This window comes from Neopelma chrysocephalum, unplaced genomic scaffold (assembly GCF_003984885.1).
Source record: "Neopelma chrysocephalum unplaced genomic scaffold, ASM398488v2 Primary Assembly neopelma1_79, whole genome shotgun sequence".
Lineage (NCBI taxonomy): Eukaryota > Metazoa > Chordata > Aves > Passeriformes > Pipridae > Neopelma > Neopelma chrysocephalum.
Genome location: NW_020897740.1, coordinates 3,750,735 through 3,762,146, shown reverse-complemented (window position 1 = coordinate 3,762,146; position 11,412 = coordinate 3,750,735). Strand labels below are relative to the sequence as shown.

The following is an 11,412-nucleotide window of genomic DNA, read 5'->3' as shown; positions in this document are numbered from 1 at the left end:
GCTGTAGCACAAGGAGAGCAGTTAATCTACAGGACGTGATAAAAGCTTCCCATAACAAACACTGGTACTGCTTTGATGTTTTTCTACGTGCAGTTCCTAGTAAAGAAAATAAGCTTGTATCAGCTAATTAAGATACCGTTGTGATTCCAATTTTATACTTGCCAGTGCCTTCATTGTGCTCGAATTTCCCAGACTAATTTAAAACCCTTTCTACTTTTAAAAGTGTCCAAAATACATACAACTTTTGGCTGCTGTGTTCCAAGCAAGGGTACCATACTAAACTTGGAGTGGGTAGTTTGCTTTGTCTGCATTAGAAAGGACAGGCTTAGGGCAGAGCAAGAGGTTGAATCTGGTGTGTTATCCATGAGTAACCCAGGTACACTTGTTTGGTGTTTTTGTTTCTCTTCTGGCACCTGATCATGTTCTGGAACAGAACATATCTAATAATTATCAAATGGAGCTTCTTGTACTTTCTTTCCCCAAATCAAAAAAAAAAAACCAAGCAAAAAAACAACCAACTCAAAAGGGACTGCTCAGGAATTTTTTTTAGCAAGGATAGATCACTTGTGTTTTATTACTCTAGAAAGTCTGCAGAGAGGTAACATTATATGACAGAACGGAGTTCTGTTGCTTTTCCTTATGGGAATGTCATATGCATGTATAGATATACTCTCTAAAGAGTAGAAAAGTGAAAATCCTTGGACACTCTGAATACTATTTTGTCTTGGTAGTTGCTAACGCTTTGAGGCAGCTATTTTTAAAATTTATTTATTTATCTTAATTGTTTCTGTCCTTTTTTTTTTAATGTTGATCTTAATTACGCTTGGTTGGGCAGGGAATTTTATTTATCTTAAACTGTCAGGTTCTCTGTCAGCTTGGCTGTAATGATAAGTTATACAGTATGGAAAGGAGGTTCTGTATGGTCTGTACGCATGTAATTCCTTGTGAAGAACTGTTACACGAGTAAAATGCTGCTATTGTATGGAATGCTGTAATTTGCATTGTTTCCTGGTACACTTGGATACTTCCACACAAGATAAAACATAAGCGTTAAAATGTGAAGTGTGTCATTAGAGATTGTTATTCTCTTGTGGTGTAAATTAGCCCCTTTTCCAAATATGAGTATTTTAAGTACTGTGCTCATAAAGGAAAAAGTTTTGCCAAAGAAGTTTGACTTACACTGCTAGAAGGTAACAAGAGTGATGCTACACAGTGGACAAAGTGTTAAGGATGAGTCTTAGCAACTGTAAAAGCTTTTTATATCCTCTTCAGGCTTAGTCCATCCCATAAAGGTTACAGTAAGACATGTCCTACCCCAGAGTTAGCAAAACAAGGATGGACAAAGGCTCAAGTGCCATGTTACTGCTCACCTTTAGTGCTTTTTTGCCCCCATATAATTACCCCTTAATCAGTTTTCTTTTTTCCTGCTCTGTTCAAGTTCCTGCACTGCAGTATTGCAGTGTTCCCAAAGTCCCAACTGGCCTGCTCATCTGCTTCCTTATTTTCTAACACTATGGGAAAAAAAGGAAACAGGAGGTTACTCCCCTTCTTACCAGTCACTTAGGTAGAGCCTCTGTACTTTGATATCACTCTAACCTCTGCTTAACTTCTGAGTTTGGGAAACCAAATAAAAGATACAGAAATTGTTTTCAACAGGTAGTGTGACTGATACTCCTGTTGTCAGGACTGTATGCAATTGGCATGTCCCTGATTAGTAAACTTATGGCATCTGAAAAAAAGCAAGTTCTTACTGTCAAAGAAAAATGCTTCTAAGGATTTGAAGATTTGCTGTAATTTTAATCATTCTACCTGTAATTTTAGTCATTCTACTTTTTTTCTTCTTTACTGACATAAATTTAAAAAGAATACATGTGTCACTTTCTGTACAATAAGTGCTTAGAAGCACTAGTGATTTTTTTCTCTATTTATGAGAAGAGAAATTCCTCTAATGTTTGGAGCTTAAATCTGCAATTACAGAAATTTGATACTTTCCTCTACGTGGTTTGCTCCTTGTAGCATAACAATTGTAGTAGATGTTTTAATTTCAAGCCTTTACCACAAAAGGTCATTAATTTTCAAATATCTTGAACAAAGCAGCAAGCACCTGTTTTTTTTTTGTTTTTGAGGTAGGCCTGGCCTTCTGTCAGGTGATCTGATCTGCTACTGTACCCACAGTTACCAAATAATCCTAAAAACTGTGTCAGCTATGATGGGCATTTGTTGAGTTTTTGGTGGGCTTGTTGTTTATTTTTCTGATGAAGGGGTAAAACTGCACATAATCTCGTTAGAGCAATGAATAATATTACTCCAAACAGAACATATTTTGCTGCTACAAAAACCAGGAAACTCAGCTACTTGTGACACTACTTCAAAATGTTTGCCTCGCTTTTTAAAAGCCTGTTTGAGAATTTGCTTAGTTCATTGAAGAAGTGTTGGCTCCTTTTTGGTTTTTTTGAAAGCCCTTTTGTAAGAAAGGGATTAAACCAAGAGACTGAATGAAAGAAATGGGAGAGGAACGGGTGTCTTAAGGTGTAATCAAGGAGAACTGTGGGAGCACTGGGAGCTGGCAAAGAGGGAAAGGGGTGATTAGGTGTCATGCTGCAGTGGCTTTCCTCATCCTCTGATCACTGTGCTTCTGGGATAATGCAGCGGCGGAAGTGTGGGAATGACCTCCAAACAAATCCAGCAAGCATGGTATGAGTACACATGCTACTATGAGATAATTTCTGGGAGACTTTTGGCAGAAAGTAGAAGGGTAGAAGAGAGATGGTGTGATGGTGAAGGTACCTGTCTGGTGGAATGTTTAAATAATGTGAGATTCCCTTGCTGCTGGGACTCCAGTATGTTCTCACGTGCCTTTGAACATGTTCTGTAGGCTGTGCCACTCGAAGTGCTGAACCAGAGAAGTCCCCTTCGCATCAACGAAATGTGTTCATCCTCCTGGTGCATATGGAGACCCTCGTCGCGTTGTACAGGTACGGGCCAGGCCTAGCGAACCGAAATGTCCCAAAGGCCCTGGAAAACCGCCCGGCCCATGAGCTCACAGCACACAGGAGAGCCCCGGGTCCCTCCCCCGGGCGGGCGGGGCCGGCGCGGCCGAGGCGGCGCGGCCGGAGTGCCGCCCGTCCCTCGGCAGGGCCCCGGCAGGTCGCGGTGCCTCTTACTCGCACCCTCGCTCGCCCCCTGCGGCCGCAGGGAAGGTGGAGCTACCGGCGCTCGGCAGGGCCAGGGACGCTGACTGCGGCTCCGGGGCGGGGCGGCCCGGGGAGGAGGCGGGTCCCCCTCACCCCGCCTTGGGCTCCCCGCCTCGGCCGCCCCGGCTGCGGCCCCTGCGGCGGGCGGGCATGTCCGCGGCGCAGGTGTCGGAGCAGCGGGGCTGGAGAGCGGCGAAGGAGCCCCGGCGGCCCGAGCCGGGCTCGCCCCGCGGGGAGGAGGCGGTGGAGGAGGAGGAGGGCGGCCGGAGCAGGGAAGCCCTGGCGCCCAAGGAGAACGCGTGGACGCGGCGCAGAGCCCGGCGGGACAGCCCGTCCCCGCCCGCGGGGGCAGACGGGCGGCTCGGACCGCAGGAACCAGGTGCGGCGCCGGGGGTCGTGCGGTGCCTTTGTTGAATCGGGGTGGTTTTGGTTTTGCTTTTGGTTGCTTTTTGTTTTTTGTTTTTTGTTTTTTTTTTTTTTTTAGGAGCGAAAGGCGCGTGTTTGTGGGCAGCGGAGCCGGGCCCGGGCGCAGCGCGGCGGGAGCCGGGCCGGGCGCGCTGTGTTTGACATACATGGGCAGAGGAGGGAGGCGGACGGGGCGGGTGGACGCGGGGACACGGCCAGGGAGAGGGAGCGCCGTGCTGGCTGCGGGTCGTGGGGGTTGCGAATGGTCCGGTGGTGACCTCCGGCCGGCCCCTGGTGCTGGCAGATAGAGCTGGTCACTTACTCGTCTCGTTTTGCCTCTCTTTAGAAATATCGCTTTGCCGCAGCGCTTTTTTTTGCTAATTATATAGCAAGGCCCTCGGAACGATCCGTTACTTGGTTTTGGTTTCGAGAAGATTTGGGTTGTGGAGGCTTTAACTGCTGGCAAAAGCAGGCAGTTTGCTTGCTCTCGGGATTCAGCGTGTTTATGTGGAAGGAGCGAGAGTAGCCACGGTATAATTTTCTGGCCTTTAATCACTGCATGTAAGATAAAGCTGCTTTATAGGCACCACACTGACTGAACAGGCATATGGCTTTATAGAGTTGGTCGTCAAAGACCCGACTTGAAATTATCAGGCTTTATGCTTAGGCAAGCAAAGAGTTCCTAGAAGTTAGCAGCTTCTTGGAGTATTGTTCTTGGCTGCAAGTAAACTGCTGACCTCAAAATAAGTGTTTCAACCTGCGCTTCCTGAGAATTTCAGTCTCAGCACTTGTTCCTGAAGACACCTGACAAACCTTTTTGTGATCTCACACTTTTATCCTTGAGTTAAACACATACTTCTTCACAAAGAGAAATATATAATTTATAGTTGCAAGTATACAGGTCAGACAGACAGAGACTACATTCCAGATCACAAAATCTCTACTTACCTGAGGAGCAAACCTTTTGGCAACATATATACTCATCTTTATCATATTGACTGTTTTGTTTGTGTGTACTGACACACTCATAAGTACCTATTTATGCAGAGCTTCCACAATCCAGCTTGCTGGGTAGCAGCTTGTGGTCTGGTCCGTTCATGAAAGAAGACTTGTCACTCATGTTATAATAATGAGACATCAGAAGCATTGGGAAAGCTGCTTTTGTTGCATTAGCACCTTGTGTTTCACCTCTGTAAAGTTTACTTTTCCATTAAAGATAAAGTGCACAAATAGTTGTTGAAGGAAGGAGAAGGCAGGAGGCAGTGAGTTCATAGACTCACGTTGTGTAGTTAATTTGTTGATTTTGGAGAACTTTAAGTTATTTTTCTTCTGCAAAAAGTTGTGCTTACCATTTATGAAATTAATGTTAAACTGAGTAGTTGCACTAGAACATACTTTTCAGTGGCCAAGTGTGTAACTGAGCAAATAAGGGAGTCAGTGTTGCTGGTATTGGCATCCGTGAAAAACATATACCAGGGTGTGTGCTTTGGTTTGACCACCACCGAAAGAACCATGAGGTAAAAGACAAAGCAGCTGATCTTTCCTGGCTGTTTGAAGGAAGGAATTGCCATGTGCCTCCACCTGCAATAAGGGATGTATTTTGAAGTAACTAATTGCATGCTGGCAAAGCAAAATCTGTCACACCAGGCCCTTATGAATGTTGTAGTATGGAAATTAGTCATGTGAAATAATAAGTAGATGAGCAGAAATACTACTGGGATGGAATGTAAAACTATCCGTAAAGAGGATAATAAAATGTAAAAGAATCTCACATCAAAGCAGTGACTGAATCCTGTTTGACTTGTTGATCCTGGCTTAATTTGTTGAAAGTTTCCTGAGAAATGCACATATGGTATGTTCAGTGATCGTTACACACTTGAGAAAATTGACCCCAGTCTGTCATCTTTGGACTTTCAATTTAGGATGGGATTAGTTTGCAATAGAGGCAAACCTGTTTCTTGTTACTGAAATAAACTGTACCGCCGCCTGACTCTAGAAGGAAAATGTAATGTAAAAGACTTAAAATTTTGGCAGAAGAATTTGGTGTTGTTACTACCACCTGACATATTTTTGTCTCAGATACATTAGTAGGTTTTAATAGTTATAGTAAACCAAACATCCAATGCAAACATATCTAAATTGTTCATGGGATGCTTGTTACCACAGTGTTTCTGACTAGGTCTCTTGTTAACTTCTCTTTTAAGCAGAATAATTTCAGAATTATACAGCTGCTATTACATCCTAATTTGCATTTAAATCCTGGAGAAAGACTTGTATCAGTATAAAACTGGTAGTGAAATTAATAGGTTTCTGTCTAATTCAGGAAGAATTGTTTCATTGGAAGGGTTGTTAAGCATTGGAACAGGCTGCTCAGGGAGGTGGTGGAGTGACACTCCAGTGGAAGTGTTCAAGAAATGACTGATTGTGGCACTTAGTGCCATGGTTTAGCTGACAAGGTGGTATTCAGTCAAAGGTTGGACTTGATGACTTGGAGGTCTTTTCCAGCCTTAATAGTTGTATGGTTCTAGTCCTGGTGACTGTGGACAGAGGGAGTTAGATTTTGCATAGGCTGTCAAATGATGAAAGGTCCTTCTGTGCTGTGCCTTCCTTCCCTTGTCTCCCATCATAGTGCACAGCCAATATATTGCAGTAAGTTTTAAGTTCTTCAGGCTGAAACTGTGAATTACCTATCTGCCACATAAATAATTTGCCCAGGGTGAAGTTCTTGAAATAATTTTATTTCAAAAATTCTCTCACCTCTTTGTTTGATGAAACCTCAAGCATTGCCCTTTTTGTAAGGTTGCAGAAGGGGATCTGAATGACGAGTTCTCTAGTCTTCATGTGATTTGTGTAGCTGATGTGGGTCTCTAATGACTTATTAGATAATTATTCAAAAATTGTTTATGAAATTTATGAAAATATTCAGTGAAGCAAAATACTTGTGCTGCTGAAGTGGTTAAAGTGGGTTTGCTTCCCAGTGTGCTTGAATGATGTAGTTAATTAAAAGAAAGCACACATTTCATTCCTTTATTTTGTGCTCAGTTTGTCTTTCTTCCTTGCGTTTATTTCTGGGCATCAAAGAATACGTTTTATCTGTTTGATATTTTGGTAACAGAACTAGTTCACTGCAGTGCTATTGTATAAATTAATTTGCTTTAGTCTGATAGCAAAACAGGTAAAAGTACAGTTTAGAAAAGACATATGAGTTGCTAGGAATGGCAAGCTTTGGTTTAATAAATTTGTAAATTATCTGATTATCAGGTTTTTTGAGTGTATCTAAGACAGGTACTCCCATTAGTTCTTATGAATACACTGAATGTTTTAACAGCAGCTTCTGAAAATTATTCCAAGAATTATCAGAAAGTACAGCATAGACAGTTACCCCAACCCTGAAGGGATTGCAAACATGATCTTTACAAAGCTGCTGTCTGTATTTTAGTTGTATATAACAGCATGTGTGATTTTGTATGGTAGGTTTTGGGGTTTTTTTGTTTTTAAACTGGAGACCTTATGAGACAGAAACCCACCTCTCTGTGCTCTAACGTGTGCTCCTTTTAGACTGTGAAAATTTGGTAGAAATTGAGTCAGAAGTTGCAGCTTTCTGTGAAGAAGCCAAGAAAAAAACATGTTGAGAAATGAAATATGAGGAAAATAAATAGTATAGTGGTGAATCAATCATGTATTGTGGATTTTTTTTTCCCTATTCCATGTTGTATTGAAAAACTGACTGGTTTTGAGCAGTGGAAGGATGCAGGTGTCATAACTCACTGCCTTGATTAGTTGTTCAAATGGTGTGGAGAAGGTAAATCTTAATGTAGTTTTTGCTATAAAATGCTAGAACTATTGCAGAACAGGATGTTAGCATAATCACTGGGATTCTTTTATTATTTTTCAGGCTCTTGGCTCTAAATCCATGGTCTAGATTTAAATTATTAAATTCTCCAAGGGATTATTTTGCCACATTGGCAATACTTTCACATTTATCTGTTAAAACAGTAGATTTAAGCATAGCTTACCTTGTTTAAAAATGGAATATACTGTCAAGTTTCAAACTGAGCATTGAAAAGAAAATGTTACACAAGTTAAACAAACATGTTCCACTTAAGTTTTGAAGAGCTGTTTTGCTGGGTGATTTCAGCTGCTCCCTGAAGGACTTCTGGTATTTATGTGATGTTGTTCCTTCACAAAAGGAAGCCCACGTGCAGTCCAAGTAAAAATAAAACTTGAATATTGTCTAGAAAGTCTTACAGCATAAACTGTGCTTGTATCTGAATTAGAATGTGTTCCACCTATTATGAATAGACTTTGCTTTCAGAATAAATTTGCAATATCATACCTCCCTATTCATCAGGAAAAATTACTTGCTGACAAGTTATTTGCAGAGCTTCAAACCATCCATTCTGAAGTCCTGCTACTGTAAGTGTAGTTTGCCTTGTGATCAGTAGTATTTTGGGGTACATCTTAAGTACAAACTTTGCTTCTCTTATCTCTGCACAGCCACCCAGTCTGCTTTTCCTTCTCAGTTGTCATTGTCCTAGAGGATTGCTGCAGTTTTGGTGGTTCCAAAATTTATTTTTCATTTTTCAGACCTGTCATTCGATGTGTCTTTACATGCTGCCCTTGGCATGTTTGCACAGCCACATCTTTCTACAGAAAATACTTTGTATTAGGATGGTCTACTAAGAGACTTGGAAGAACCATAATAAAAATGGCTTTGAAAGCTGATTTCTGTTTTCATGTGGATGGCATCTTTACTGGATGGAGTTCACTGATTGAAAGGAGATTATTGGCAATTAAAATGCCTCATCCTTGACTTTATTTAATTTCTCCCACACCCTCAAAACTCAGCTGAAACCCAGCAAGTCATTGAAGATAACTGAATTCTTTTATCAACACAGCATGCCACTAGTAAACAGATTCCTTGTACCATATGACAGAATAAATCATTTTAATACAGTTAGGTTGGAATAGTTAGTGAAATAGTTTATTTGGAAGGACTTATTGTATTCTGCTGGAGCCATGTACTAAAGGTGCCATGTCCGAGTACTCAGCGCTGTTATGTGATGTTGAAACCAAACCTGGAGTGATGTTAAGCACAGAGCTTTTATCTGAACATGGCCTAGAGTAAGTTTTGCCTGAACAGTGACTTTAGGTTGTTCATGGCAACAGAACAGATGTGACCTGGGTAAAACCTTTAAGTGATCAGTTGTTATGTTCTTTTGCTCTCCCACCCTCCTTTTTTGTTTTTCCTGCCCCTTTATCTTCCCTTTCATGCTTCACACTAAAATCCAACTCCCACGTGATAAGTCCTAGAAAGCCAGCCAGGAAAGATCTCTTCAATTTATTTTTGAGCATGGCTCTTTTGGGAGGACAAGGAACTCTGTGGATTTGTTGTCAGGTAGGGAAGTATAGAGTGTGATGAGATATCAAGCCTTTGAATTCAGAAAGGGCATCATCAACCAGGTGGTGTGTTGCCTAATATTAATTTTCTTTTTGTTTAATTTGCAAATGCATCTTCCAAGTCTTAGATTACTCCATTCAGATAGAAGAGATTCCTTAAAACAAGTTGAGTCTCATTCTACTCTATTCAGATAGCCTCTTCTGCTGCCTGGCATAATATCTCATGACTAAGATAGTGCAGCAACGTTGAGTCTTAAATTTTTGAATCCCTTGCTACGCCCTAGTGACACACAGAGTAGAAGTTCTGACAGAGCAGTCCTGCAGCAGCAATTTTAACTAAAAGTGCTGTGAGATGGAAAAAGGGCTTCAGTAAGGTAATTGGGCAGAGATGTGTGTTTACAGCTGTGCTATGGCCAGTCGGTTTACCTGTACAGGTAAGTGGCAGTTCTGTTGGAGAAAATTACAAATTTGTTTGCTGCTCCACCTCCATAGCCGTTTGTCTTGTTTTGTTAAGGCAATTAGTTTACTGTTGAATGACAAGTGAAAATTAGGATTACACTATCAGTGTATGTTTCTAAAAGCTCTCAGTCTAAAGTTAATTGAGGCTGAATGACACAAAAGAGGCAGTTTGGGGGGGTGTGTTTTGTCTTTGTTTTAAAAAGAAGATCTGTAGAAGAGGCAAATTCTGCTGGTAAATGATGTGGCCAAGGTGAACAGGATTCACTGAGTTCACGTCCTTTGAGATGTGCAAGTCGCATGTAGTATATACATGAAATATAATTTATATAACTATAAATTATATTAAAATTTACTGCAGAATATGGAGTATGCATTAGTTTGTGCTTCTAACATTCGCAGTATATTCCAGGAAGCAGGCAGAGAGGCTTTTCAGAGTCACTGAGGCATGAGGGTGGGGTTCCCAGTGTGAAGCTGTGATAAGGAGGATTAGTCACTGGATGTGAAAGAGATAAAGGTTGAGGAGGTGATGTTATCCCTGTATAAAATAATCCACTCGTGATATTAGTCATGTTCAGTGTTTCAAGCTTGTCTTGCAGTAAAATACTGAAGAAGTTTCAAGGAATGTTTGTGACCACTTCTGTATGGAAAAACATGCATTGGGATAAGCAGGCCTTAAGAGAAGTTAGGAGATGGTTTCCTCTTAACTGTCAGTTCTAATCTTCAAGAAAAATTGCCAGGTACTAATGGGTTTTCTTCCCCTGAATTCCCAATGCAAAAAGTAGAACGCAACTGAGAAGGGTAGGGAAAAATTGGACAGAATAAGAAAATCAGAGTCATATACAAAAGGGTAATTGCACATGTGTTAAGACATAGAAAGTTTAAATAGACTTTTTTTCCCAATGTAAATTATTGATCCCAGATTGTTAGGCCAAATATATTTATCATAAACATATCCATTGTGGAATTTGGGCATTCAAATTTATCAGTCTTAAAGTAGTTTTATAGTAATTTTCTCTTTTAATTTTTGTTTTAATTGCCTTGGTTTTATTTTGAGCTGTATGGCTAAACTTTATTTGGCATTTGAGTAATTACTTATAAAAGGAAATTACTAGGAATTTGGGAATATGTAATTGCTTCTATGGGTTTTTTCATGCATGCTTGCATAAGTATAGATTTCATAAATTCTGTCTTATAAATATAGCTTCTACTAGAAGCACTTCTTAAATGTGTTTCAGGGGCTTACTGTCTTTGCTACTTCTTAAGTTAAAATACGAGCATTTTGAGATAGTCTCGACCTTGTTAGCTGAACAAATGCTTAAATACAGTGTTAGGCAGTATCTTGTACACCTGCTTTTCAAGAGTATTTGCACTTTTTATAAATGTGACTTTTTCAGTGTAATTAGTGACTTTATGGAAATGTTCATTGACTTTGATATCAAGGCCTCAAAAAACCTTTGGTGTACTATGATAGATGGTTAAATAGAGTTGTTAACATATACCTTCCTTATTCATTTAAAGTGCAGTCTAATTCTTCACCTGAAAATATTTTTCTTCCTTTTCAGAACTAAAAAATTCCACTGTAGTTATAAAAGCAGCAAAACCCAGGACAAGGAAATGCAGCAAGGTTTGTATTTCTGGCTGTAAATATTCAATATGGTAAATAGCTGATAGTAATGTAATAAAAAGATAGCAAGGTATTTTGAAGTTACAACTGGAAGTGTTATGTTCTACTTTGGTAATAGATAATTTTGAAGACAGAGACAAATAAAAAAAAAGGAAGGGAAATTTAAAATTAGGAGGGATGCTAAATTGATGTATGTACAAGGAATAAAGAAAGCACTTTTGATTAAAAAATTAATAGGATTACATAAAAATGTGAAGGGGCTGCAAAGAAACAGCATCATTTGAGCACAAGTGGTGCTAGGTTGGTTTTGGAAATCCTTTTTGCATATTA

General features: G+C 40.3%; 1 protein-coding gene across 7 annotated transcripts in view; it reads left to right on the top strand.

Annotated features, from left to right (window-relative positions):
• Positions 1–2,911: 2,911 nt before the first annotated feature.
• Positions 2,912–11,412, top strand: part of LARP1B (La ribonucleoprotein domain family member 1B) — a 35,538-nt gene continuing 27,037 nt past the window's right edge. For 5 of the 7 annotated variants that reach the window (XR_003535319.1, XM_027690011.1, XM_027690008.1 and 2 more), the window contains exons 1-2: positions 3,146–3,573; positions 11,021–11,082. Coding sequence is in view for 6 of the 7 variants with exons in the window: in XM_027690011.1 (XP_027545812.1) it covers positions 3,345–3,573; positions 11,021–11,082 (291 nt within the window). In the remaining variant the exon portion in view is untranslated. Of the gene's footprint in view, positions 2,976–3,145; positions 3,574–10,094; positions 10,141–11,020; positions 11,083–11,412 lie in introns of those variants that run through there. The other 2 variants (XM_027690012.1, XM_027690009.1) reach the window with 2 other exon arrangements.